Source organism: Sparus aurata, chromosome 19 (genome assembly GCF_900880675.1).
Source record: "Sparus aurata chromosome 19, fSpaAur1.1, whole genome shotgun sequence".
NCBI lineage: Eukaryota > Metazoa > Chordata > Actinopteri > Spariformes > Sparidae > Sparus > Sparus aurata.
Window position 1 is genome coordinate 17,794,031 of NC_044205.1, and position 24,179 is coordinate 17,818,209.

The window sequence follows — 24,179 nt, forward strand, 5'->3', positions numbered from 1 at the left end:
ACAAAAAGGGGAAAAAAATCTGAACACACCAGCCATGCAAAATAATTTCATGGATACAAAATATGCCAACGCTTTAAATACAACTAATCAATGTATGTTATTTGGGCGGTGCTAATCAAACTGATGTATTGTAAGTATTTTCAGCAATATGTTCCTGTAACGTGTCAAAACTAAATGTAGTCATTATACATTGTGTACGCATTATTATTGATGATGCATCAATATGTCAGCAGCATTTTAATGCTGTAGTAGTTGGAGGTGGAGCTGACTTTAACCAATGTATAGAACTGTTTAGGCAATGTAATTTCAGATTTTATGTTTTTGTTAAATATTTTGATCTGCAAATTAGCAAGTAATTTTAAAAATGCACATGATCAGACACTTATTGTTATGAATATCCATAACTGAAAGATGTATTGTATATTACCCTTTTAATGCAGAAATATAGAGATGTTCATAGCAGCTATGAAATGCCTACTATTACAACTACTGTGATATACAAAGCATTTAATCTAAATCAGATTTAGATAAAATCACAAATGACAAACTATAACTTTTTTTCTTAAAGTAAAACAGTGAATTTAAGTAGGCTATCAGATAATCACACATCTGGAAACAGCATGACATTTTAAAAAACAATTGGTCAATGAATGCAACATGCTGCAGCATACATGCAAGCCTATCGAGAGAGAAAAAACACAGTATTCCAGATATCTTTTGCTTCTATTGAAACTCCTAAATTTACAACATCCCATTTTATAAAAGCTGATCGGGTCCAAAAATCAAATTTGGGGGATTTCTTTTTTTTTTTTGAGCAGGCGGTTTGGAGGCCACCCCTGCCTCTGCTCTGGATTGACAGCCGCATGCCCCGCCCATCCCCGTTGACGGACAGCAGTGGGCGGGGCCAACGCCGCCAAAGGCACGGGGGCGTTTTCGTGCGGTTTTGCGGAACGGGCCGTTGCGGTGAATGCGTGATTGAGGTCCCGCAGCTAATCGTCCCCCTTTTTGGGGCCGGAGTGCACGGCGCGGAGGAGCAGCCGGAATAGGTAATGTTGCATCTGCATACATTCAGCGGCTGCATGAGCGGTGTCAGTGCGAGGCTGGCTTTGCATTCATATTGCCATTGTCGCTTCATCTGTCCTAGCTTCCTCCGCTCGTGGAGGGTGGGATGGAGTCAGACAGATGGGGGCAATGATAAAAAAAAAAAAAAAATGCTCTTGTCTGATCAGATGTGATCAACGCCTGTGGGTTGCTTGTAGAACATGCCACTTCAGTTGGTGCGTTGCCAAGGTAAATCAGGACTATGACAGTGGTCAAAATGAGAGGGGCTCTCAGTTAAATCAGTGTCAGTTTTTGTTGTTATTGCATGTCTGACTGTTGTGGAAGAAAGCTGCCTATTGCAACAGCAGGCCTGTTCCTGCAAGTGGCTATCAGCCTGTCTGGGGTTTTTCTGTTTTGTTTTTTTTTTAAAGATAAGACGACGGGATGGGGTTTATGGAAATGTAGGCTAAGCCGACAGGACCTGTTATTTTAAATCTGTGGCCTAATACATCATCTCATCTTAGTTGAAAAATGTCATTCCTGCAGGCGAGGTTGTTTCATGTTGTAAGAGTAGATTGTCATCTGTGAAAAATGAAAAATGAGCTGAGACAGGTGCAGGGCCAAGACTGTTATTTATTAATATAGAAAGCAGAGCAATGACAATAACAGCATGGCCTTGGACTTACACACACACACACACACACAAACACACACACACACACACTCACTCATACAGAGGGATTAAAAGAAAGATATTTCACAAGCTCTTCTTATGACTTGTGTACAGGAATCTGTTGCTACAGAGTCCAGCTATGTTTAGATTTAAGTGCTTTTCATAGCCGGTGCTCTGGATGGCTGCCAGCGAAAACCTGAAGACTTTACTTATTGATAAAGACTATTCGCAGGATCTAGTACCTAAAAAGCACTCGTGCATGGCGTGTGAGTGCGTTGTGCAGACTTATGCCCGCACATCTACAAGTCCAGTGTGCGAGTGTGTGTGATGTGGTGATGTCACAGCTTTGTTATAAGAACAGAGAAGCCTTGTGTCCTCATGATTAATTCATGTCCAGCTGCGGGATAGAGACAGAAGCAGCCACTCACACACAGACAGGAGCACGTACTTTAAGAAAAAAAAAAAGGAGGCTGAAGTAAGTAACTAGCCAAGGAGACAGGGGAGACAGGTTGTCACAGAAATGGGTATAGCCGGCGTAGATGAGACGAAAAAAGCAGCAAAAAAAACGAACCAAGGGGACCCTCATCATCGTCTGACAAGCTCTCAGGCTGCACCAGGGAGGAGCAGAGCATCCTGCTGAGAGAAGTGCATCTGTTGTGTGGCTCCTCTGCATCCTTCTCCGGCTACACTCTGAATGTCAAGCCCCACTGAACAGAACAGGCTCCAGGTCGTCATGGAGACAGGAGCAGACCCCCGCTGGAACAGAGGCAGGTAGTCACTGAGGCTTGGCCGGCCTGCTGCATGCTGAGAGACGCCCTCTGCCGTCCGCTCACAGCAGCGTCAGGCCCACAGGGGCTCGGCAGAGGAGAGCGTCTGAAGGTTTGGACGGCTGTGGATGTGAAACGCTGTGGAAATGATCAGTGCATTTGCTCTGGGGACGCTCTCTCTCTCTCTCTCCTCGGTGAAGAGCTATATTTCAAGACTTTGCTTTAGGCATGTTCTCTTCCTGTGGCAGAGGAGACTGAGTGCATCTACTGTACACGGCCTCATCCAGAAATATCAAGTTAGCTGAGGGGAATGTTTGAAGAATTCCTGCTTTTTTCTTCTTCCCGTTTGTGTTTCTCTCTCTTTCGTGGGCTTTTCTACCTTTTCAGAGCAGAAAGGTCACCCATCCTCTGTGCTGTCTCATTTGCTTTTGCCCCTCTTCTCAACTCTGTTGCTACAGTTGACTGAGCTAAAAACCAGGTCTGGAAAAACATTTATTGAACAGTTACTGAAATAAAAATTAAAAAAATAGCTAGACTTACAGAATAAGTTCACCCAAAAATCAACAAATTCAGTCATTATCTACTCATCCTCAAGCCGATGGAAAGTCAGGTCGAGTTCCAGAGTCCACAAAAGTTTTATGGAGCCTCACGGTAAAACAGTGTTGTACCATTCTCCTAAAGTAGATCTGGGCTAGTTCTAAAACTTAAGATGAAAAAAAATTAAAAGGACATGAACGGCTTACAGCTCGCCTGCAGTATTCCAAGTCTCCAGAAGCTAATTTGATTTATATAGATGTTATGTGTACTCTGTTTAAAGCCGGTGCATATCATGATAATATAATAGCCTAGTATCAATATATTGCCCAGCTCTAACTGAAACTAATAAAAACTAAACTAAAATTTACCATTTTAAACAGTAAAAATGCAACATCATCAGCAAACCCACTAAGGGAAGTAACTGTAGCTAAACTGAACTGCCAACAAAAATGAAATAAAAATCAGAACTAGCACAAAATACAAAACTCTAATAGCTCTGCTTCTTATCTCTTTCTTCTTCTTTGCTCCTTTTTACCTCCTGCTAGCACTATTCTCCCCCTCTGTTGCTCTCCCAATCCCACTTCCTCTGATCTGTGTCCTCTCTCTGCCTCAATCCCAGATAATTCCCTCTCTGTGGAATTGGAAGATTGCAGCAGGCGAGAGCAAAAGAGAGATTATACTGCCAGATTAGTGGACAGGAGCAGCAATACATAATCTCAGCACACTCGCTGACACACACGCACACACACACACACACACACACACACACAGTGTCACTCTCTATCTCATGCAGACACGTGGGTACACGTGCACAAAGCATTTGCCACATGAATAAATGCACAAGCACATAATCAGACACTTGTTGTTTTGCTGAAACAGCTGTTTAACCCTCTTGCTTTGGCCTCTGACCCGCAGGGTGATGTGCCATCAGCCACTGGGGGGCATCTGTCCTCTCTGCAACTTGTTCATCCTGTGAAGCTTATGGGATAGGAGTGTGTGTGCCCCTTCCCAACACTGCTGCCCCACTGGAGTCATTTGTGCCAAAGCTGAGTTGCGTCAAAGGAGCAGAGATGGGCAGCCCGGGCTGCGAGGTGGGTCTAACCGGGCCGGTGGAGCCAGCCTTGGAGGCTCTGTGTCCTGAGTGTGGCCAGATCCACCGCAGCTGGGAGAACCACCTTTACAACTACCGTCTGGAGGTGGACGACGACCTGGTGTGCCACATCTGCCTGCAGCCGCTGGTGCAGCCTCTCGACACTCCGTGCGGACACACCTTCTGTGCCCGCTGCCTGCGTAGCTTCCTCCAGGAGAGGGATTTCTGCCCACTGGACAGGACACGGCTGCAGCTGCAGGCATGCCGCAGATCCAGCATACTGGTGCACAAGCTGCTGGACAAGCTGTCTGTGTCATGCCCTTTGACCCCAGTCTGCTCCCTCAGCATGCCTCGATGCGACCTGGAGGCCCACCTCAAACACAGGTAATAAAGCTGATATGCAGACATAATAGACAACGGCTTTCATGACTGCAGAAACACACCTGTTTACTGATGCATGCTTCACAACAGGGATTTCATAAGACTTTAAACAGCTTTACTGGAGCCAGTCGGATAATTAACAAAGACACTAGATAGTTAGTTACTAATGAGCTGAAGCGATTAGTCAATTAATCCAGTCGTCAATCAGTTTAAAATTAATCTGCAGCAAGGCCAGGCAAGGCAAATTTATTTGTATAGCACAATTCAGACACAAGTCAACTCAAAGTGCTTTACAGGCACACAAATTACATTAAAAGACATAAAAAATTTAATTTAAAAGACATTAAAAATTGCATTAAAAAAAAGATAATAATAAAAAATTGCATTTTAAGACCAATAAAAACATTAAGAAACAAACATCAAAACAAGTAGGCTCAGATAGAGGAGCTTTAAAAGAAACAAGACTGTAGAGTCAGAGTCATAATGCAGTTCAAAGACTTGAATTGTTTTAGTTAAAAGCAGTGGCAAAAAGAAATGTTTTAAGTCTTGATTTAAAAGAGGTGAGTGTTGGAGCAGACCTGCAATTTTCAGGGAGTTTGTTCCAAATATGTGGCGCATAGTAACTGAAAGCTGCTTCTCCATGTTTACTTCTGACTCTGGGGGCTGAAAGCAGACCGGTACCTGACGATCTCAGAGGTCTGGATGGTTCAACAACAGTTTACTACAGAGTAACGGTTACTGTTTAACTTATATTTAAGCAAAAATGCAAACCATTAATTGGTTACAGCTTATGAGAGCGCATTATTGCTGTTCTACTTTGTTTTGCATGTTAATTAAAGGTTCAATATGTAAGATTTTTAGTTGAAAATATTAAAACTTTTCAATACGTTTTTCGATAATATGCAGGGAAAAGAATAGTTTGACTTTATGACTTGTATGTATTGTGTTGAAGAGACAGCTACTGAAATTGGCATGCTAACCAGCTAGCCTTGCCACTCCCCTGACACTCTGAGCTCCCAGTCCAGCTTACTAGCTATCTGCAGCTGTAGTTAGCAGCAGTTAGCGGTTACTCTGTAGTCCTTACATGTTGCACCTTTAACTGGATGTATCTGGCTTTTTGAGTGGTTGGTTGGATGAAACAAGCAATTTGAAAGCATCACTTCGGGCATTTGGGAAATTATAACAAGCATTTTTCTTAATTGTTTTAGACCGAAACATTATGGAGTTAGTAACAGACGGATTAATAGATTTTGAAATTAATTTGTAATTTGAATAATCTTTGCATAGTTGCATTCGAAATCCCTCCATCCTCATGGTTGACTGGTTTCTGGCAGGAATTTGAAGAGGTATCACAGGTCCTGTCGTCAACATTAAGGGTTTCCGTTCGTCCACACGCTTTGGCTTTTGGCCCGTTTGGACCAGGTGCTGTGAGACCCTGAGGGGATTATTGGGCTGTAGGTCATGTGACGGGGGATTAGTGGTTCCCTACCGCAGTCATGGGTTGGCTGACCAGGAGCTCCATGTTCTCATTCTGCAATCATGCTGAGCAACTTCAACACCAGAGACCTTTTCAACCATTTCTTCTGTGAGACGGCCAAAGGCAACCCTGGCCTGTGGTGAGTCGGACACCAGTGGGCTGTGTGGTCAGGTCAGGGTGACTTGGGTTGGCGCAATGACACCTTCCTCTCACTGGTTTACTCTTTGTCTCCTTGTATCTGCCTCTTCTTTCTTGCCTTCTCTGTTGCTCTGCTTTGCACTGAATCTCAAGACAGTTTGTGTGCATGTGTCTGTGTGTTGTTGTCATAGGGAACCAACATTGGAGAGGAGAGGTGTCAGCATAGAACATTTTCATGGTTCTGTCTTGTTTCTGATTGGTGCAATTTGATATTGTATAGTTTCCCCTTGTTACCAGTGCCCCAGGTCTCCCAGTAGTGTACATTTTGAATGTGTGAGGTGGATATTAAAATAAATGTAGCAGTGCTCAGAGAATCTACACCACAAATAGTCATTTTTACTTGCCTTGTACACAGATTTTGGTCTGAAATGTTGTAAATGTAGCTTCAGTCGAGGGGGACCAGACTGGTGTGGGAGCAGACCTTTATTGTGTTTGTTTAAGATGGTGTCTTTTGCTAACTAGCCGTCCATCGATGTTATGACTCTTGCTTATTGACTGGAAAGTCCACCCGCTGAGTGATCACTTAACACCTCAGTTAAGTCAGGAAGATTTTCCCTAACAAGCTCACGCTAACAAGCTATCACTGACAAGCTGTTAAAAGCCTTATTGAATCAGCTGTTTTTACAGGAGACCCCCGCCGTAGACCACTGCCTATATGCCGAATGGCAGCCACAAGTGACTATGACGACAAGTGATAATGGTAAACCCCTGAGTGTATTGAGAAAAGAAGGAAAAATTCCCGAATAATCTGGTAGTGTCTCTCTTCTAACCTTCTCCTCTAAGGTTTAGCATTTCATAGCAGCAGCCCATATTTTAACTTTACTGTCAACAGTCTCCTTGTCTGGGCCTTTTTAATCAATCACATCACCAGAGGGTACATCTCAGCGAAGGTTGGCCACATCACGTCGCGTTCGAAAGGACAAGGGAGGATCGGTTTAAGACGGATCAAACAAGGTCATGGCGAGAACTAACGTGACATTCTTTAGTAAAGATTAAACCTCCAGCCCACGTGGGTTCCGGCACTTCCCTACCCCGCAGACAGACTAAGGTCTAAGATAGTAACAGGAGCTAATAGTGTGCTGACACCGTGCGACTTTACCAGTCAAAATTGTTTCAGTTGCAGATTAGGGCTCACCGGACATTAGATTAAAAAAAGCAAGAGTGTGAGGCCACGGTGTTCCACACTGGTCAAGGTGGGCCGGTTGATCTTATTACTGATGGTGTGGGTGTGTTAGAACTGACGTACTTTAGCTGTAGAACTAAAGTACTGATATTAAAGCCTCTTTTACACTTACGTTTAAAAAGTCTACCCTTTTTTCCTCTCAGTACTGTTCTGTCCTGGTCTTGATGGAGAACACTATGGGCCAAATTTAGATGTGAGAGTTCTGATTAAGAAAAGGTGAGAATAAAATAACCAGGCAACATCTCAACAACTGGTTCTTGCCTGTTTCCTATAAGAGCAGAGAATCGTGGGAGAGCAGTATCTGCTTCCTCGCTCCTGCCTTTTCTTTTAAATAATTCATCCGACTCATGCTGTAGCTGCCACTTTATATTAAATACTTCAGAATCAATTATGGGTGAGATCACATTGATCCTTTGAGTCTGTCTGTCCCTGTTTATTTTTAATTGTTTTTCAGTAAAGGGTTTCTATTTGCGGGACAGACTTGATGAATCTATTTCCATGAGATACAGTACATGTCATTATGCGATCACTGAAATCAGTTATAGAGCAAAAATGCCAAACCTCTCCTGGTTTCAGCTTTTCAATTATGAGTACTTTCTGTGTTTCTCTCTTTAATATAACTGTATATTGGATATATTTATCTTTTAGCCTGTTGGTTGATTATAACTAGCAAACTCATGAGTCATTGTTGACTTTCAGATGGGAGCACAATCTGATGTGACTTTGGGTATTGACTAGGATTGGTGGATGGCGAATAATTGGCATATGACGATGTCTACAGTGAAACATCGTGATGGGCGATGACATTGTTGTTTATGAATTTGAGGCAGCAGTCCCCCTCCGTGTTGATTATTAGCTCACCACTGTAGCCGCCTGTTTCCCACCGTTGCTCTGACATGAATCTCCAACTGTCTCATCCTGCAGAGGAAATCATAAAACAACGTTGGCTGAAAAGAAAAAAAAACTGTGTATAAAAACAGCATGACTGAGAGAAACAGCGGCCCGCGGAAAAATAATCACTGCTGCCACAAATGTAACTGAGTGTCTTGGGTTCGTCTGACTGAGCTGGGCTGATAAGAAAGTAATAAATGGAACATGGAGATGTAACGTAGTGCACTGAGCAGCAACATGCTTCTTTTCATTTCCTCTCCCCACATATCTCTAACAACAACAACTCTTGCCCTATGGCAGCTCTGAGGGAACACGCCACTTCATTGTGCTCTCTGGTTGGGAGCCTTTTAAATCACGATGTTACGATGGTCAGGGATTAGTAGTCGATGGCTGTCAGCCATCGGCGATGGATGATGACATCGTTCATCTGCCCAGCCCTAGTGTTTACACCTCCAGAAGGTCTGGCTTTACACCCAAGTTCTTTGATGCCAGCTTCTCTAATGAGGATATTTTCTGGTTTTGTGACTCATCTTTGACAGTAAGATGAATCTCTTTGGGTTGAGGATGTCATGTTTGGCTTTGATAAACACTGATCAACATTTTTCACCATTTTCTCATATTCCAACAAATAAATAACTTTTTCACTTTACCCTCTGAATCCCTCCCGTCCACGTATGTGACTTCACTCTGACCTCCTCCAAGGATGGGACAAACAAACAGAGGCTTTCCCTGATGGGATCTCTTGCATCACCTTAAGTTAACTGATGCTGAACCTGATTTTCTTTACACGTCAGATGGACTAACAAACTGACGCCTGTTGCTTGGTGAAAGGTGTCCCGGGACGCGGTGTCAGCAGACGAGCATGGACGGTCCGCGAAGCGAGAACGGGGATGATCGAGCGATGGTGACCAGCCCTCCCAGGTCGCCTGGCTCCCCACAGACAGACCTGAGGGACCGCACACCCTCTCCACCCACCGGACCTAATAACACCAGCGGCAATGGGCCTGTGTGGACAGACGACGCCGGCCTGGACAACCCTGCCTTTGAGGAGAGCACGGAGGAAGACAGTGAGTCCACCCACTGCTCCAAAGTGAAGCAATGAAGTGAGTACAGTTAGGATTGAGACATAACCTTCATGTCTTCATCTCTTTAGGTGTGGTTGGGTTGGAGTGTGTGGTCCCCAGGGTGAAGCGGCCCCTCAGCAACCCTTGCATCCACCTCCTCCGCTCTGTCAGCTCCAACTCCTCTGGCTGGGACTGCCCTGAGTCTCCGCCCCTCTCTGCTGAAGAAGGTATGACATCACTTCCTCCATTTGCCTGAGCATCCTCCCTAAAGGGCTGAATACTAGAGATCTGAGATATGAAGCAGTGCAGGTTATCTTTCTGTAATCTTAGACGTCGGGGTAATCACATTCTGGCAGCATTATGTTAAAGGTTAGGAGGATGTGGAGATTGGATTGTGAAATGCAGCGGCGTAATGTGATTTGTGTGTCCATTAAGGCTGTGTGAAGTTGCCCTCGCTTCCTGAAGGAGAGATAACTGCCATAGAGGTCCACCGGGCGAACCCGTACGTTGAGCTGGGCATCAGCGTCGTCGGGGGAAATGAGACGCCTCTCATCAACATCGTAATTCAGGAAGTGTACAGAGACGGGGTCATTGCACGAGACGGCCGGCTGCTTGCCGGGGATCAGATATTACAGGTAAGAGGACCCCCAGTCATGTTCAGTTGTGGATCTTGTGTGTTGGGAAACCCATTTTTGAACATGGGAGATTTTCTATTATTGTTGAAACCATTTAAAGCTGCTATAATCAAGGTTTTTATAATGGTAATGGATAACATGACTGATTATATGTGAAAGGGGTTGCTCATCAGGACAAATGCACAGAAATGTATCTCCCAACCCAATTTTAAGGAGCATTTTAGCGTCGTTTAGCTCAGTGTGTTGGTTTTAAAGGTGCAGTATGTAAGAACTGGTTACCTAAAGCTGCCCTTTAGCTCGTTACCATACCGTGCAGCTAGCTGTCTGGACTGGGAGCTCGGAGCAGGTGTTGATGTTTACACCGCTAGCACAGGATCTTTGGATTGTGGTGGGCTGTAGCTAGCTAGTTAGCATGCTAACTTCAGTAGATACATCTACAAAACAGTGCATAGACATCATAACATCAACAGCACAGATGTTTGACCTTTAAGGCCGACACATAGCGCTGTCTAGCCACAGTGAACGGCAGTTTTCCGTGAGAAATCGCCAATAAAGCCACTGTACAAACCCTGCGCAGCACGAAGAGACAGGCAGAAAAAGTTAGTGAAGCATTTATCGGTTAGAGGGACAAAATGTTTCTCAGAAGATGGGGGAGACCAAAACAGAGCAAATAGGAGTGTAACTACTGGGCTTATATTTGTCAGATTGGAAACAAAAGAACCCAAATGAGTGTGAATGTTGCCATCACTGTCTGCTGGGCATCAACTTTACAAAGCGTTACATTTTTTTGTTGTTGTGCTATAGAAAAATAAAATCATGAATTTCTTATCTTTCTCCCAAGGTGAACAATGTGGACATCAGTAACGTCCCCCACAGTTTCGCCCGCTCTACACTGGCACGCCCCTGCACCACCTTGCAGCTGACTGTACTTCGGGAGCGTCGCTGTGCCTCCCGTGCGCCTCCCTCCTCTTCCTCCTCCACCCCGGCCGTACCCCACGCCCCCTGCTCCACCCCTGAGGGCACCCCGTCCAGCCCGGCCACACTGAGAATCACCCTCCACAAGCGGGACTCAACAGAGCAGCTCGGCATCAAGCTGGTGCGGCGAACGGATGAGTCAGGAGTGTTTGTGCTGGATCTGTTGGACGGAGGCCTGGCAGCGAAGGATGGCAGACTGCGGAGCAACGACCGCGTGTTGGCAGTGAATGAACAGGACCTACGCCACGGCACTCCGGAGCAGGCTGCGCAGATTATACAGGTGAGGCTGCTTTAGTCTTTCGGTGTTTGACAGAAAAGAAAATGTGAGTGTAGGAAAAAAAAAAAAAGTTCCTAACACTGACTATGTCATCATAGGCCAGTGGAGAGCGGGTTCACCTGATGATTGGTCGACCCAGCAAACCAACTCCTCCTCCACCGCCTAAATCAAGCTCCACCAGAGACCTTTACTGCCTTGATCACTTCCTGCCTAACCACAGCTCTACCCCGAGTCCTGTGCCAATACACCTCTCCCGCACCAGCACCCACAGAGTGAGCACATTAGTTATATGTGTGTGTGTATTAGTGTATTTTGGGGGCTATTTTGCCATTTTTGCTGATGGGGCTGCATTTTCCCCCTATTTATAGCTTTACTTTTTATCAATTGAAGTATTTATTTTCGGGCAAAAAATGGAAAATAAAGATGTATAACAGGGAAGCACACATTTTACATGTGTAAAGAGAGACTGAACTCTTTTCGTGTGTTTTTAAACCCAGGACCTCTCCCAGTGTGTGACCTGTAAAGAGAAGCACATCACTGTGAAGAAGGAACCCCTCGAGTCTTTGGGCATGACTGTCGCGGGAGGGCGGGGCAGCAAGAGCGGGGAGCTGCCAATCTTTGTGACCAGCGTCCAACCACATGGCTGCTTGTCCAGGGACGGACGAATCAAACGAGGTGAAACAACAATAGCAATGCCCAAATTTAGCCTGATTATAAAAACACGACATCAGAAACTAGAGCGTCCTCTCCTTCCTCTGTCCTTCAGGTGACATCCTGCTGAGCATAAACGGGCAGGACTTGACGTACCTGAGCCACAGTGAGGCCGTGGGCACCCTGAAGGCCAGCGCCGCATCGCCCTCGGTTCAGCTGCGGGTGCTGGAGGTCAGCATGGTGGAAGAGCATGACCACGACGAGCTGCTGCCTCACACGCACGACAGTGACTTTGATGCAAACTGGTCTCCATCATGGGTCATGTGGCTGGGATTACCAAGGTGAGCACACAGAGGAGAGGAAGAATGATGGAGGGACAAATAGAGCAGTTAGTAGTTCTGCATTTTATTATTTACGTTTGTGTTGTGTGAGTGTTACTATGATTAATTAGTTATTCTGTTGAGTCCTGTTGAAAAGCACTTCCTCTCTTTTGCACTTCTGCTTCCAAGAGCTTCGACAATATGAACTGTACCGTCAGAACATGTTATCTTAAACTTTCACAACATGTTATTTTGACAGGATGTTCCTTTCCTATCTTCTCTTAAGAGACACTGTAAAAACTTAGTTAAGAAAACTCATAATATCAAGGAAACTTTCTTAAGATTATTTTAGGTTTAAGTCAAATACAAAGTTTTGAGATAAACTTTTGCTATCTTAGAATGTTTTGTTTAAATCATTTACTTTTTCCTTTAGAAAAACTTGAATCTTTGAGTATTTCAAAAAATTCTAGTGAGTTCTTAAGGTTTTTTTACTTTGTTTACAGTGTAGAGAGATTTGGGCCAAACATTGTCAATTTCAATATTTATCTGCGAACTGCAACGGCTAAATTTAGTGAAAGATATTCAAAAAAAGGGATGTAGATAAAAGTGAACCTTGGCTGAAGTGATGGGGAGTGGCCAGGGAAAATACCCTGATTGCAAACATTTGCCACCATTTTTAATAGATTTGAAGAGTCACAATAGACATCTTTTAAAGATGAAGCTCCTCGGAGCTCTGTACTACCCTTCCAGCCCCTCCTTCACCCGGCTCTCGGCTCTTTTCTTGCAGCTACCTTCACAGCAGCCACGAGATTGTACTGCGGAGGAGCCACCCGGGCAGCTGGGGCTTTAGCATCGTCGGGGGCTACGAGGAGAGCCACGGCAACCAGGCATTCTTCATCAAGACCATCGTCCTCGGCACACCCGCGTACTACGATGGACGCCTCAAGTGAGTAATCAGTCGCTCTTCACATGACTTTATGTGGCTATGTGGGCGGCGACAGATTAATAAAATGTGACCGCCGGGTCTTTATTGATAAGAGTGGTGTGGTGATAGGTCACGCCTACACAGAGGATGATGTTGCTTTTTTTCCTGTTAGCTATTTATTCTAGAAGTATTCCCAAGGAAAATATATAGAATAACATTTATTCGCTGCTCTCTTTTTCCTCTCTTAGTAAGTGGGGCTTCATTTTTATACAAAACTTTATAGGTTTGGACTTTTCACTGTCATCAGTGTCTTATCTGTTGTCCAAATGCAAACAGCTACCAATAAACCAAAATGAATACTGCTCGAACCCGTCCTTATACTCGTACGACATGAATAAAAGTCAAAGATTGACTTCTTATGTATGTGTAATAAAAAGGTAAACCCTGTTATGCAGTATGAAAAACAGAAGGATGGAACATTTTGTACATGCTCTCTGGGGATTCACTAATTAATCAGAAGGTTTCAGAAAATATCCTGAAGATAGCATATTTGTTAAAGTTCCCACAGCTGCACTAGGATGTTCTCCCCTGGGTCTTCCATTCTTTATGTCTTTTTTGTCCCTGCAGTAATAATGTCTCATCTGCAGAGATTAAAGGATATGTCTATTGATATTCTAAATTGTTCCTATTCCCTAAGAAACCTATGAAAAGACCAAACCAACAATCGCTCCTTCTAATATGTATTATCTGTGTAGCCAAAGCATGATAATCCTCTGCATTGTAGAGCTCCACTGGTGTCCAAAAATGATTTAAAACACATCAGTGACTCACACCGGGGCGGGGTTGGTGTTGTTTACAGTCGCAGCAAAGTGGCTCAGGGCTAGCTGGTAAACATGCTAACATCTGTACGTATTTCTTCAACACATCGCTGTCTTTGAAATAACATCAAAAGGGATTTGTCTTCACATTCTGATGATGTTTTGAACCAAAGTTCTCTTATAGTTACCTTGATTATTTTTTATGACCAGATTTGAAAAAAAATGTACAATATGTAGATTTTTTTGTAGGAACAAACAGATTCACAAAGGGGTTGAAAGGTACACAAACATTTGCAATTTAAGGTCTGTGACAAACAATTATTTTCATTTTCAATTAATATGCTGATTATTCCCTTTTATTAAGTGAATAATTTCCCAAGATATCTTCAAATGTATCTGAATAACAGTGGAAGATAAAGTTTATTATCCTAGAAGGCTAAGAAAACCTGTTAATAGTCATTTGAGACGTGATGTGAAATAGTTTTTGGTGTTTTTTGCTTGAAAAATTACCTAAATGACTAAACAGTTTTCTTAACTGGGGAAAATGTACCATCGACTAATCAGTCATGGGAGTTGTTGATAGTAATAAATATACACACTTTTGTCCAGCCACATCCTGTGTTTTCATGTCCCTGTGTAAGCCACTGCCACACTGAATTTCAGCTTCAGTCATCTCAGCCGACGCTCCACAATATGGAGCAGTTTGAATGACAGGTCACTCCAAGCTGTCAGGTCCTGTTTATAATCCATACTGACTTGTGTCCCTAGGTGTGGGGACATGATTGTGGCTGTCAACGGCCTGTCGACAGCAGGAATGAGCCACTCGGCGCTGGTGCCCATGCTGAAGGAGCAGCGCAGTCGGGTGGCGCTAACCGTGGTCTCCTGGCCTGGCAGCCTGGTATAGCTGGGCCAGATCATGAGCAGGCTGCGCACCACGCCGAGTCCATCAAGAATGTTCTATATTGGGAACAACCTTGGCCAAAGTGAACTGGTACACGCTACTGTACATCGCTCCATACCGGGCTTAATCCAGGACCAAAAGCATTCAGAACTGTAGTAGACCCAGCAGGACCAAGCCTGTCCTGACCAGGTGGGAACTGATCCAGATCGTGCCACGTCACTCGACAGACTGCACTCACAAACACACTGCTGAGATCATATGGTCATGTTGTCTTCACTCCCACAGGGAGAAATGGTACTGCAACTGTTAACAGGCGATCTGTGCTGTATTCACCTCACCAGGCAGTTGTAGATTCCAGGGCTATATTCAGGTGGATGCATCGTTGCAGGTAGAGCATTAAAATAAAAAACTAAAAAAAAAAAAAAAGTAGCTTGTGATCCTCTGTCATCTAGGATAATGACCTGTAATCACGCTAAAAATCAAGATTTTTCTGCAGCACCAGCGCTGCATCCAGCTGAATAAGCCTCAGGCCTTATTAGAAAAACCTGCCGCACCCTGGGGGCTCGACTGCCCTTAGGCCTCATCACCATGACAACCAGCTGTCCCATCAGCTGGAGTTTTATACATGTGTGTGAATGTGTGTTCTGTTTGTTTAATAAACATTTCCTTCAGAGGACTGACGGCTCTACAGCGTGCTTTTACACTTTGAGAGGGTTTTATTAAGCAGCAGGCAGTTTAACAGTAACTGAGTCACAACAGGCAGGGAGGGATTGCGCTGCATTAACGAGGCTTTATTTCGTAGACGCCTAAACAAAAGTAAATCAACAGAAATATTACGTGATTTATCTCACCATTAATAAACATAACCAAGCAGATATTCATATAATGCGCCCTCAAGATTTGTTATCCTTTAAAGTCGTATTGCGCAGCTTTGCAGCAAGCTTGTTGGTCTCGCTCCGATTGGCTTCAGCTGCCAGGCTGACCTGCAGGGCCTTACGCCAGGGCAGATTCTTTTTAGGGCGCAGTTTCTGAAAGAGGAACAAATTTAAACAACCATACACAATACAAAAAAAGTGAAGGACATTTCCTGTTGTTTCCACAGGTTGGACACCGACAAGAACACATTACCTTCAGCTTTTTCTTTGCTGGGTCGTGCACCACTCCGTGTCGCCACAGGCTTTCCTGATTAACAATGAGTAGTTACCAGCAAACAAGTCAAGTCACTCTGAATTTTTAAAAAGGCATCACTTCTAGTGGCGTCTGTCTCTTGTATAGTGAGTCAGTTTTTAAATATGCTCCTTTTTTTTTTTTAAATCTGCCACTAAACAAGTTAAATGAAGGTCAGTGGAAATTAGTTTGTGATGCTCAAATCATAACCAGATATTGATAATCCAGGTAAACTGGACTTATTATGTCAAAGATATGCTGATTTAAGGTGCACCTCTGATTTTACAGGTTTTAGGAAGTACTACTGTATGTGAAAGATTATAAATCCTTTTGTGGCTTTAGAGGAAGCGGATGAATTGCCTCCAGTGATGTCACTCAGTGGCCAAGTTGCATTGTGGGTATTGTATGTGCCAGGTTTTGAGAGGTATGACAAATTTGTTTTTAAACTGTCTGAGTCCAGTGTTAGGAGATATTCAAAATCCGTCAACCACTTTTCAAAACCCGACACCTACATTACCCACAATGCTTTGCCAAAATGTGACATCACTGGAGGAAAACAAAAATCCACTCTTTACGTTTCGGGAGTGGCAGCGGAGTGTCCAAATGCATTTGCCAAAAACCTTTAGCAGGCAAAACCCAAAATATATCAGCAAGACAAGGATTCCACTAATTTGAAAAGGTTTGTGATTTAACCAAAACATTTAATACCAAATCGTTCATGTTTACCTTCATGGCGAAGCTCTTCCCACAGCCAGCAAAGGCACAGCTAAAGGGCTTCTTCCCCTCATGGTCTCCCAGTACATGACTCTCCAGGTTGAAGTGACGGGTGAACTGTTTACCGCACCCTGGTCTGGGGCACGACAGCTTCCCCTTCTTCTCCCAGGAGTGGACATGCAGCTTGTGCTGGCGCAAGAACCAGGCGTTGTTAAACAGCTTCTTGCAGTCTTCACACGGCATCTTGACTGAGAACAAAGACGCCATTAAAACAAGAATCAGCAGCGTATGAGAAACGCAGTATGCAATTCACGGTTATACCTTTATGTGCTTTTCTGTGCTTTTGATATTCTGTCCACGTCTTTCCCTGAAAAGGACACGCTTCATTCTCACAGGGGTAACCTGCAGTAGAGAAAATTCTTCAGGGTTAAACACCACATTTATATATAACAAAAAAAAAAGGAAATTAAAGCAATATTAGCAACCAACCTGCATGCATCCTCTCATGATGCTTCAGCTTTCCATGACTGGGAAATTCCCTTGTGCAGCCATTGAAAGAACAGCTAAAGGGGGGGGGGGGGGGGGGAATGCATAAAAAAGTGATTTGAGACGGTCAAGCACATAAAAATAGTCATTTATTCTTGCCTCAGATGTTTAAAAACTCACTGAAATGGCAGGGTCTGTTGGTGCTCACACTGATGGGCTTTCAGCTGGTTCCTCTTGTTGAAAGTCTTTCCACAGCCCCGATGATCACACTGAAAGAAAACAAAAGATCAGCCAACATAAAGAGGAGCCTACTTATCACAAAATTTGGAGAACAACAAAAAGGCACATGAGAAAACAGGATTATTGTACTTTATATTGGTTCTTCTGGCGCTGGTGCACTCGAGCCATGTGGGTCTTCAAGCTCGTACTTGTGACAAAGGCTTCGGAGCATCCGTCGGCCACACACCTGGAGACAAGAGCAGGTAACGGTTCAGAGAGAAAACAGAGATGATATGCTACCATTTTCACAAAATGTAGGAACCCGGTGGCTCACTTGTGTGGCTTTTCCCCACTGTGATTGAGCTCATGTCTGGAGAGCTGATAGCGGGTGCAAAAGCTCTTGTCACAGTTCTCACAGGAGAATGGTTTCTTAGGTGAAGGAGGGGAAACAGTTGTTAAAAGGACAGACACAATATCAGCTGTTGTATGTCCACTTTTCTCATTGTTCTGTTTGGCTCCCAGCTGGTCAGAGCCACTTACCAATCCCGTGTGTTTGCAAAGATGAGCCTCTAGCTTCCACGACTTACTGAATTTAGCTTTACAATCGAAAAAGGAGCAAACATAGCTTTTTTGGCTTTGCAACCTCTCCCCCATCTTTAATAAGAGATGTCAGATGTGGTGTTGTGGTCGCAGACAAAACTTTCAGTAAAGGGGCAGGACATTGACTGACCTACAACCAGCAGCTCAGCTGTGCTTCATTTATCTTATTGGAATGTACCAATTAGAGCAAGAAAGGGGGGAGTCCTGCTTCAGTGAACTGAAAAAAACAAACAAAAATAACATGGTTTGGTATTTAAACACTTCACTAAAACGAATTACTTTCCTTTTTCAATTTACGTTTACACACTAAAAAGAGCTTCACTTTGCTCAATGGGCTCTGTTACCTCCTCCCAGCTGTGCTGGATTGTAATACAGGTGTAGGACGCTAGAAAATGATTTAGGCCCCTGAGTATAATAGTGATCCTATTGATACTCAAACATTATAAACGTCCATGACTCGTTCCTCCTCATTGATTGATTCGGGGCTTTAAAAACGTCACCCAGGCTCCTTTCAGTGTGTGTCCCTATCTGCTGATCTGCTGTGTGTGGCGCGCAAGCAGGGAGAGAGGCGACTGTCTGTCTCCATTAATCACACACACACTCACAGAATTTACTGCTCTAATCTCAATCTTATCAGACCTCCAATACTGTTTTCCGATAGCTGAGATTTATTGTTGTCAGATCTCGGTCCTCAGTGAGATCCACTGTGACCATAAGTAGACAAGTTTGTAACGCGCAAACCTGAGAGTGAACCAACGGTGGTTAAACTTTTTAAAGAAGAAATAACAAGTTCCTTCTCGTAAAAATTGCACATTTTAATTCATGAGCAATGACACGCACAACGCCCCAATTCAATACGTGGAAATGTGTTGCCGCTACAGCTTTATATGTTCTGGTAACAGCTAACTTAAGGTTCGTTAAGGTCATTAAAGCTATGCTAACTTTAGCTGTATAGTGGCCACAAGCGACGATTATATGGGATCATAGTAAATGCTAAAACATACACAACAGTGGCACAAGGAGAGAAGAGTCATAAAAACAAGAAACAATGACTCATTGCCTGCCTAAGTTACTCAGCAATATCTAAGTTAGCTAACATTAGCACCCATAAAGTAACGGTCCCACCAGACTAAGTATCTGAGTAGTGTGAATGAATCATTTCCACTGTTAGAGGAAGACTGTATTATTTCTTCTATAAAAAGTTGAAAAACTTGCTTTAAGTCAATGTTTGTCAATGCTGTCAGAAATTGAAACATTAAAGTTTATACCTATATGCAAAACTAACTTTTTAGGCCTCCTGGTTAAATGCTAATGTGAGCTAATATTAGCTACCATAAGCTACTCGCCATACCAGATCAAGTAGCCAAAGGCTGAAGAAGCTAAAAGTCTAGTATGTCAACCTGATATAGTGTGTTTAATTGCTATGCAATTTACTTTTTAGTGTTTAGAAGAAGACTGCTATGTCTTCTTTTAAAAGATCATAGTATTACTTTAAATCAAGAAAGGCCTAAATGCTTACATTAATGCTTAGACCAAACTACCAAACTAACTTTTTTTTTTTTTTTTACTAGTTTAATGCTAATATTAACGATAAAATACCAGCAGCTGTGATTGACAGAATTTCATCTGGAACAATACTGTGACAATGCACAAGATATTGTGGTTCGCTTATTTGGCAAACTGGAAATTTCAGTTGAAAACTGTTTTGTTTAATTACTATGAAAAAAAAACTGACATTGACTGTTTACAGTAATTTACTTTTAAAATAACAGCCATAATGAACCTGCTTACAGTATGTATTTTAAAATAACAAAATATTCTGAAAAATTAATAACTGTCTTTTTCAGTGATAATCACAGTATAACTGTATGACATATTAGACTATTTTATTGTAAAGTTCAACTTTACGGTAAATTACCAGCAGCTTTTGCATAGATTTTACAGTCAACATATGCACATTCTCTATTAAAAACAGATTTAACTAATCCAACAACCTAAAAACAACACGTGTCCATAGTGTATTGAACTGAGCGAGGATGTGTTTTTAGTTTGTTTATGAACTCAGCTTTTTAGTTTTGCTTTCAAAAGTCACACAGACCAGCTTTACAGAGAAAAAAAGACAGAGTCTGACAATCCAACATCACTATCTTCTTGTCTAAACATTAGAGATCACCCTCTGCACCCATGCCATGCTCTTATGTGAAACCTTTGACTGACTTTTGTGAATAAGGCCTATTGAGAGCCTGTTGGGCGTTAACTCAGTGCCCTCCCACGCTTCAGGTAAGCATGCCTGGGTCAGTTGACACGGTTATCAGCCTCCTCCTCTTTTCATCCGGTCCCCCACCTCCTCCACCTCTGCTGTCAGGTCCAGGATCAATACAGCTGGCCCAATATCCACATATATGACCATACCTCCTCCGCCCCCCCCCCCCCCCCCCCTCCGTCTCTGATAACCACACAAACTCTATCACCACACCTATCACACACAGAGATACAGCATGCACTCTGTTTGGCCTGCACTGGGTTTTCCCTGTGCCTTTTGTCAGAAACCTTCAGGCCTATCCCAAACACACACACACACACACATCATGTGGACACACACTGTCACACCCACACTTGCATCACAGTCACAAATATTACTTCTAAGACTGCTGAGGCCCTTTTTTCTTCAAGATGTAGGAGAGTACGAGGGATGGTGAGATAAGGAGAAGAGAGTTTGAAGGGCAGGCTCCACCAACATTTTTAAACTCACTCCGTGTAGGTTTCCTGAAAGATCCCACCACGATACAATGTAAATTAATGGGAAATGGGCTCACAGCAAAATGGTGAAAAGTAACATTTTACATTTATTCAGGTACTTTTCTAAGGTAGAATTCTGGGGTACGTAATTGTAATTTGATGTACTTCTACTCCACTTTATTACAGAGAACAATTTTCTGCACTGCATTCATGTCTTATGTCACAGTGATCAAATGTTGAAAATGTTGATCAAAACGACTTTCTCGGTAACTTCCTGTCTTCAAACACTGCTCTGAGGACCTTATTCCCTGCCGAGGTCGGCTTGTTTATGATGGAAATATTTTAAATAGTTTGTATCATTATCTCATTAATATTGTAAAGTTATCCATTTGGATTTCTTTTCCAAAACTACATAGTACCCCTTTAAAATCAAGTATGATTTGAATGACTTTTTTTTGTTGTTGATATTTTCCTTTTACTTGAATGAAAGATTGGAGTACTTATTCCACAACAATTCTCTTCTTTTGACATAAAAAAAACAGCAACACCTCTTTCTAAAAAAAGAGGAAAGTCCTGGTAATCCTAGATTATTGCTGTCCAAAGTGAGGCCCGTGTTAATTCAGCCTGCAAGAAAACAAAAAAATATGATGCTCATGTTGTCTTGTTTTTCATTGTTTTTCATTGAAAAAATAAAATAAAATCTTTAAATGTCTACGATCATCAAGTTTCGGTTCTGGTTCTCCAAGGCAAAATGTTTAGGGCACCTCTGCTCGGGATAAACAACACAACACATTTTTCAGGGACTATTTCTTTGGCCGACAATAACTGGCTACAAAGAAAGGTGGCACGGAGGTTTTTGGACAGACATTTGCTGTTGAAATGTTTCAATGCTTCGAGCTCCACAAATGAAAATCCATTCATCTCCATTGGAGGCAGAAATCCCAGACTCAGATATTTCGTAACAGGGGCTCAAGAATGGCCCCAAAAATATTAATGTATCTAGTTAACATGAAAAATTGTGTGTTTTTGTATTTTTGGTGAACCTGCCCTTTACTAGTATGATGAAGTAAGGCTGATAATTTTGAAGTTTTTTATTTTGTGCAACGTTAACACACACAGCTCCTCCTGGACCGAGCCGTGTCCAATGATCTACTGTTTGTGGTTAATATGTAACGCGGCGGGTCGATACGGCTGCTCTGAGCTGCAGGCTGAGCTGTCAGACTCAATCTGTGTGTCAAACGTGTGTGATTAAGGAGTTCATAGTGCTCCACGGCCTGTATCCACAAGCCCCGTCTTTCTGCCTTCCTCCCTCCCTCTCGCTTGCTTTCTCTCTCCTTCTCTGTTTACTTTATGTTCCTTCAATCAGTAACTTCCATGAGTCAGTGCCAAACATGACACTGTGGTGTGTCTGTGAGAACACACACAAACACACACACACACAAAGGTCTTACTGTAGATGTATAGGGTGGTATCATTATGGAACCATAATGGGATAGACAGATAAAAATCGGGGGAGATAAGAAGTAGAAATGCCTTATAAATTATTTCAAATCCATAATAAGTAATCCCATTTGGGAAAACATACAAAAACTTAAGAGGCATATTCACCTTATCTAGATACTACAAGAAAAATCCAGGCCCTTGTGGATCAATACCAAGGGCTTTGGCTGCCATCCGGCTCACTGATTGATTGCATTTTATTTCTACATCTGTTTCTACCTGGTTTCCCCTCTTCAGGTTGTTGGATACTTATTACTCTGTCCTGATAAGACCTGGTCTGAATTCCCTGACCTCAGGACCGCAGAGTTATGAGGGTGAAGGAAGACAACCTCTGCAGGTTTGTCTCAACACCGTGTTCCAAAAGATCACAACATTCATTCGGTGTGTATTTACTTCCTATAGATATTTCTTCTACTTCCACAGAAACTAAATTTAATCTATGGAGTAATTCACTCTCGTCCTTCTCTCTCTCTCTCTCTCACACACACTCACACACACACACACACACACACACACACACACACACACTTCATCCTGTCAGCTGCTGGCCCTATCTCCGTAAACTGCTGCTAATTCGTGTAAATATTGGGTAAAGTACTGAGGTGCGTTGAGATAACCTATTTGTCACATAACCAGCCAGCCATTCAGCCTCCACTGATTAAACAGCACACACATCAAGTGGTCCACACACACACACACACACACACACACACACACACACACACACACTAAGACACACACTGTGCTGCAAAATCATAGCAAGAAAATAATAAAACAAAAAAACACAATAATGTACTTTTCGGTTTTCAGTTGGTTATTGTTAAATGGTGAACCGCTATAAATGAGCACATTTTAAATTATGTTAAATCCATCCACTTATTCAGAAATAAACAGTTAAAAAGTTCACAATGAAGGCGCTGCTTTAAACAGTTAATTGCAGCAATGACAGATATTGTACAGTTACATAGCATTATAAAATAGTATGCTATACTTACGGGTTATAAGGTTTCGACTGATAATTTGGACTAGTTAAAGGTGCAATATTTAGGAACACTGTAAGAGCAATGAGTACGGACTCAGCATCAAAACTGATATAACTTTACATTCTGTTTTAATGTTTTTAAATGAGGACAATATTCTTTCCACTGCAAGGGATGATGAAACGCAACAGGATACCAGAGGCTAATGCAAATTTCATTTTTCTAAATATGACTTGCTAACTGTAGGTTTTTATAATCCAAAACAGAGATTTGACTGCTCAAGATAATTCTGGGAATTTCAAATTTAACCATTTGAAAAGTGAGAAAAGCATTTTCTTTAATCATCATACTTTTGGATGATATTTAATTAAGTTTTAAACATTCAGAAATGAACAAATTGCAACACAAATAAAAAATAGTTTATTCCCACAGTATGCCCCTATATAAAGGTGGTAAGGGAACATTAAAGTCATCAGGGGAAAACTGCTGAATCATTGTCTGCTCAACACACAGACCTGTCAACTACAGTTTGACAAGCCAAAAGACCATATCTGTGTTTTTAATGGTGCCAAATCAAAACATCAACGAAAAATCAATAAAGCACAAATGTAATACTCTTTAATTCTATTAACATCTTAGTTTGTTGTTGTACAGCCCGTCTGTACAGAAGGGCCTAATGTTTGTAACCAGCTCAGCCCATAATATGGTGCACACTGCCACCTACTGTACTACCTGTGACATGATCCACAACAGTTATGAGGCTGATTTATACTTTATATCTTCCACTGGGGTTAAGTTCTACTGATCCAACATGCCACTCCTGTCCTGGAGTCCATTTGTAAATTCACCCATTAATATTGAGGGTAATTTCCACTTTAATGTTGGAGGGAAAAAAGGGGCTATTCCACCATCTGGCTGATGTATGTATGACGACTCAGTGAAAGACTGCTTTTATTGATGCACCGTTCGA

The 24,179-nt window shown here is 42.6% G+C and overlaps 2 protein-coding genes across 4 annotated transcripts; one reads left to right on the forward strand and one right to left on the reverse strand.

Moving 5' to 3' along the window:
- The first annotated feature begins 838 nt into the window (after nucleotides 1-838).
- lnx2a (ligand of numb-protein X 2a) lies at nucleotides 839-15,294 on the forward strand. 3 transcript variants are annotated; one of them, XM_030398449.1, is made up of 11 exons: nucleotides 839-1,046; nucleotides 3,934-4,492; nucleotides 9,070-9,305; nucleotides 9,392-9,529; nucleotides 9,738-9,937; nucleotides 10,779-11,192; nucleotides 11,288-11,461; nucleotides 11,687-11,864; nucleotides 11,956-12,181; nucleotides 12,948-13,106; nucleotides 14,672-15,294. In XM_030398449.1, the coding sequence occupies exons 2-11, from the start codon at nucleotides 4,089-4,091 to the stop codon at nucleotides 14,805-14,807; spliced, it is 2,265 nt and encodes a 754-aa protein (XP_030254309.1). In that variant the 5' UTR covers nucleotides 839-1,046; nucleotides 3,934-4,088; the 3' UTR covers nucleotides 14,808-15,294. The 3 variants fall into 3 exon arrangements, with proteins under 3 accessions (XP_030254309.1, XP_030254311.1, XP_030254310.1); XM_030398451.1 differs by lacking the exon at nucleotides 839-1,046 and having other exon boundaries at nucleotides 4,354-4,492; nucleotides 9,033-9,305; XM_030398450.1 differs by lacking the exons at nucleotides 839-1,046; nucleotides 3,934-4,492 and adding an exon at nucleotides 5,162-6,105.
- A 206-nt stretch (nucleotides 15,295-15,500) lies between these two features.
- gtf3ab (general transcription factor IIIA, b) lies at nucleotides 15,501-18,135 on the reverse strand. Its single transcript, XM_030398452.1, has 9 exons — nucleotides 17,931-18,135; nucleotides 17,725-17,819; nucleotides 17,541-17,637; nucleotides 17,352-17,440; nucleotides 17,175-17,248; nucleotides 17,007-17,087; nucleotides 16,698-16,933; nucleotides 15,933-15,986; nucleotides 15,501-15,832 (listed from the first exon to the last, which is right to left on the reverse strand). The coding sequence occupies exons 1-9, from the start codon at nucleotides 18,042-18,044 to the stop codon at nucleotides 15,698-15,700; spliced, it is 975 nt and encodes a 324-aa protein (XP_030254312.1). The 5' UTR covers nucleotides 18,045-18,135; the 3' UTR covers nucleotides 15,501-15,697.
- Between the last annotated feature and the right edge of the window lie 6,044 nt (nucleotides 18,136-24,179).

Excerpts from the sequence above, each read along its gene's own strand:
- gtf3ab (XM_030398452.1), bottom strand. The coding sequence starts at position 18,044 with ATGGGGGAGAGGTTGCAAAGCCAAAAAAGCTATGTTTGCTCCTTTTTC. Across the intron at positions 17,441-17,540 it reads GCCAGAAGAACCAATATAAA|TGTGATCATCGGGGCTGTGG; the intron begins GTACAATAATCC and ends GTTTTCTTTCAG. Across the intron at positions 16,934-17,006 it reads GCACAGAAAAGCACATAAAG|TCAAGATGCCGTGTGAAGAC; the intron begins GTATAACCGTGA and ends CTTTGTTCTCAG.
- lnx2a (XM_030398449.1), top strand. The coding sequence starts at position 4,089 with ATGGGCAGCCCGGGCTGCGAGGTGGGTCTAACCGGGCCGGTGGAGCCA. Across the intron at positions 4,493-9,069 it reads GAGGCCCACCTCAAACACAG|GTGTCCCGGGACGCGGTGTC; the intron begins GTAATAAAGCTG and ends GCTTGGTGAAAG. Across the intron at positions 11,193-11,287 it reads AGGCTGCGCAGATTATACAG|GCCAGTGGAGAGCGGGTTCA; the intron begins GTGAGGCTGCTT and ends ATGTCATCATAG.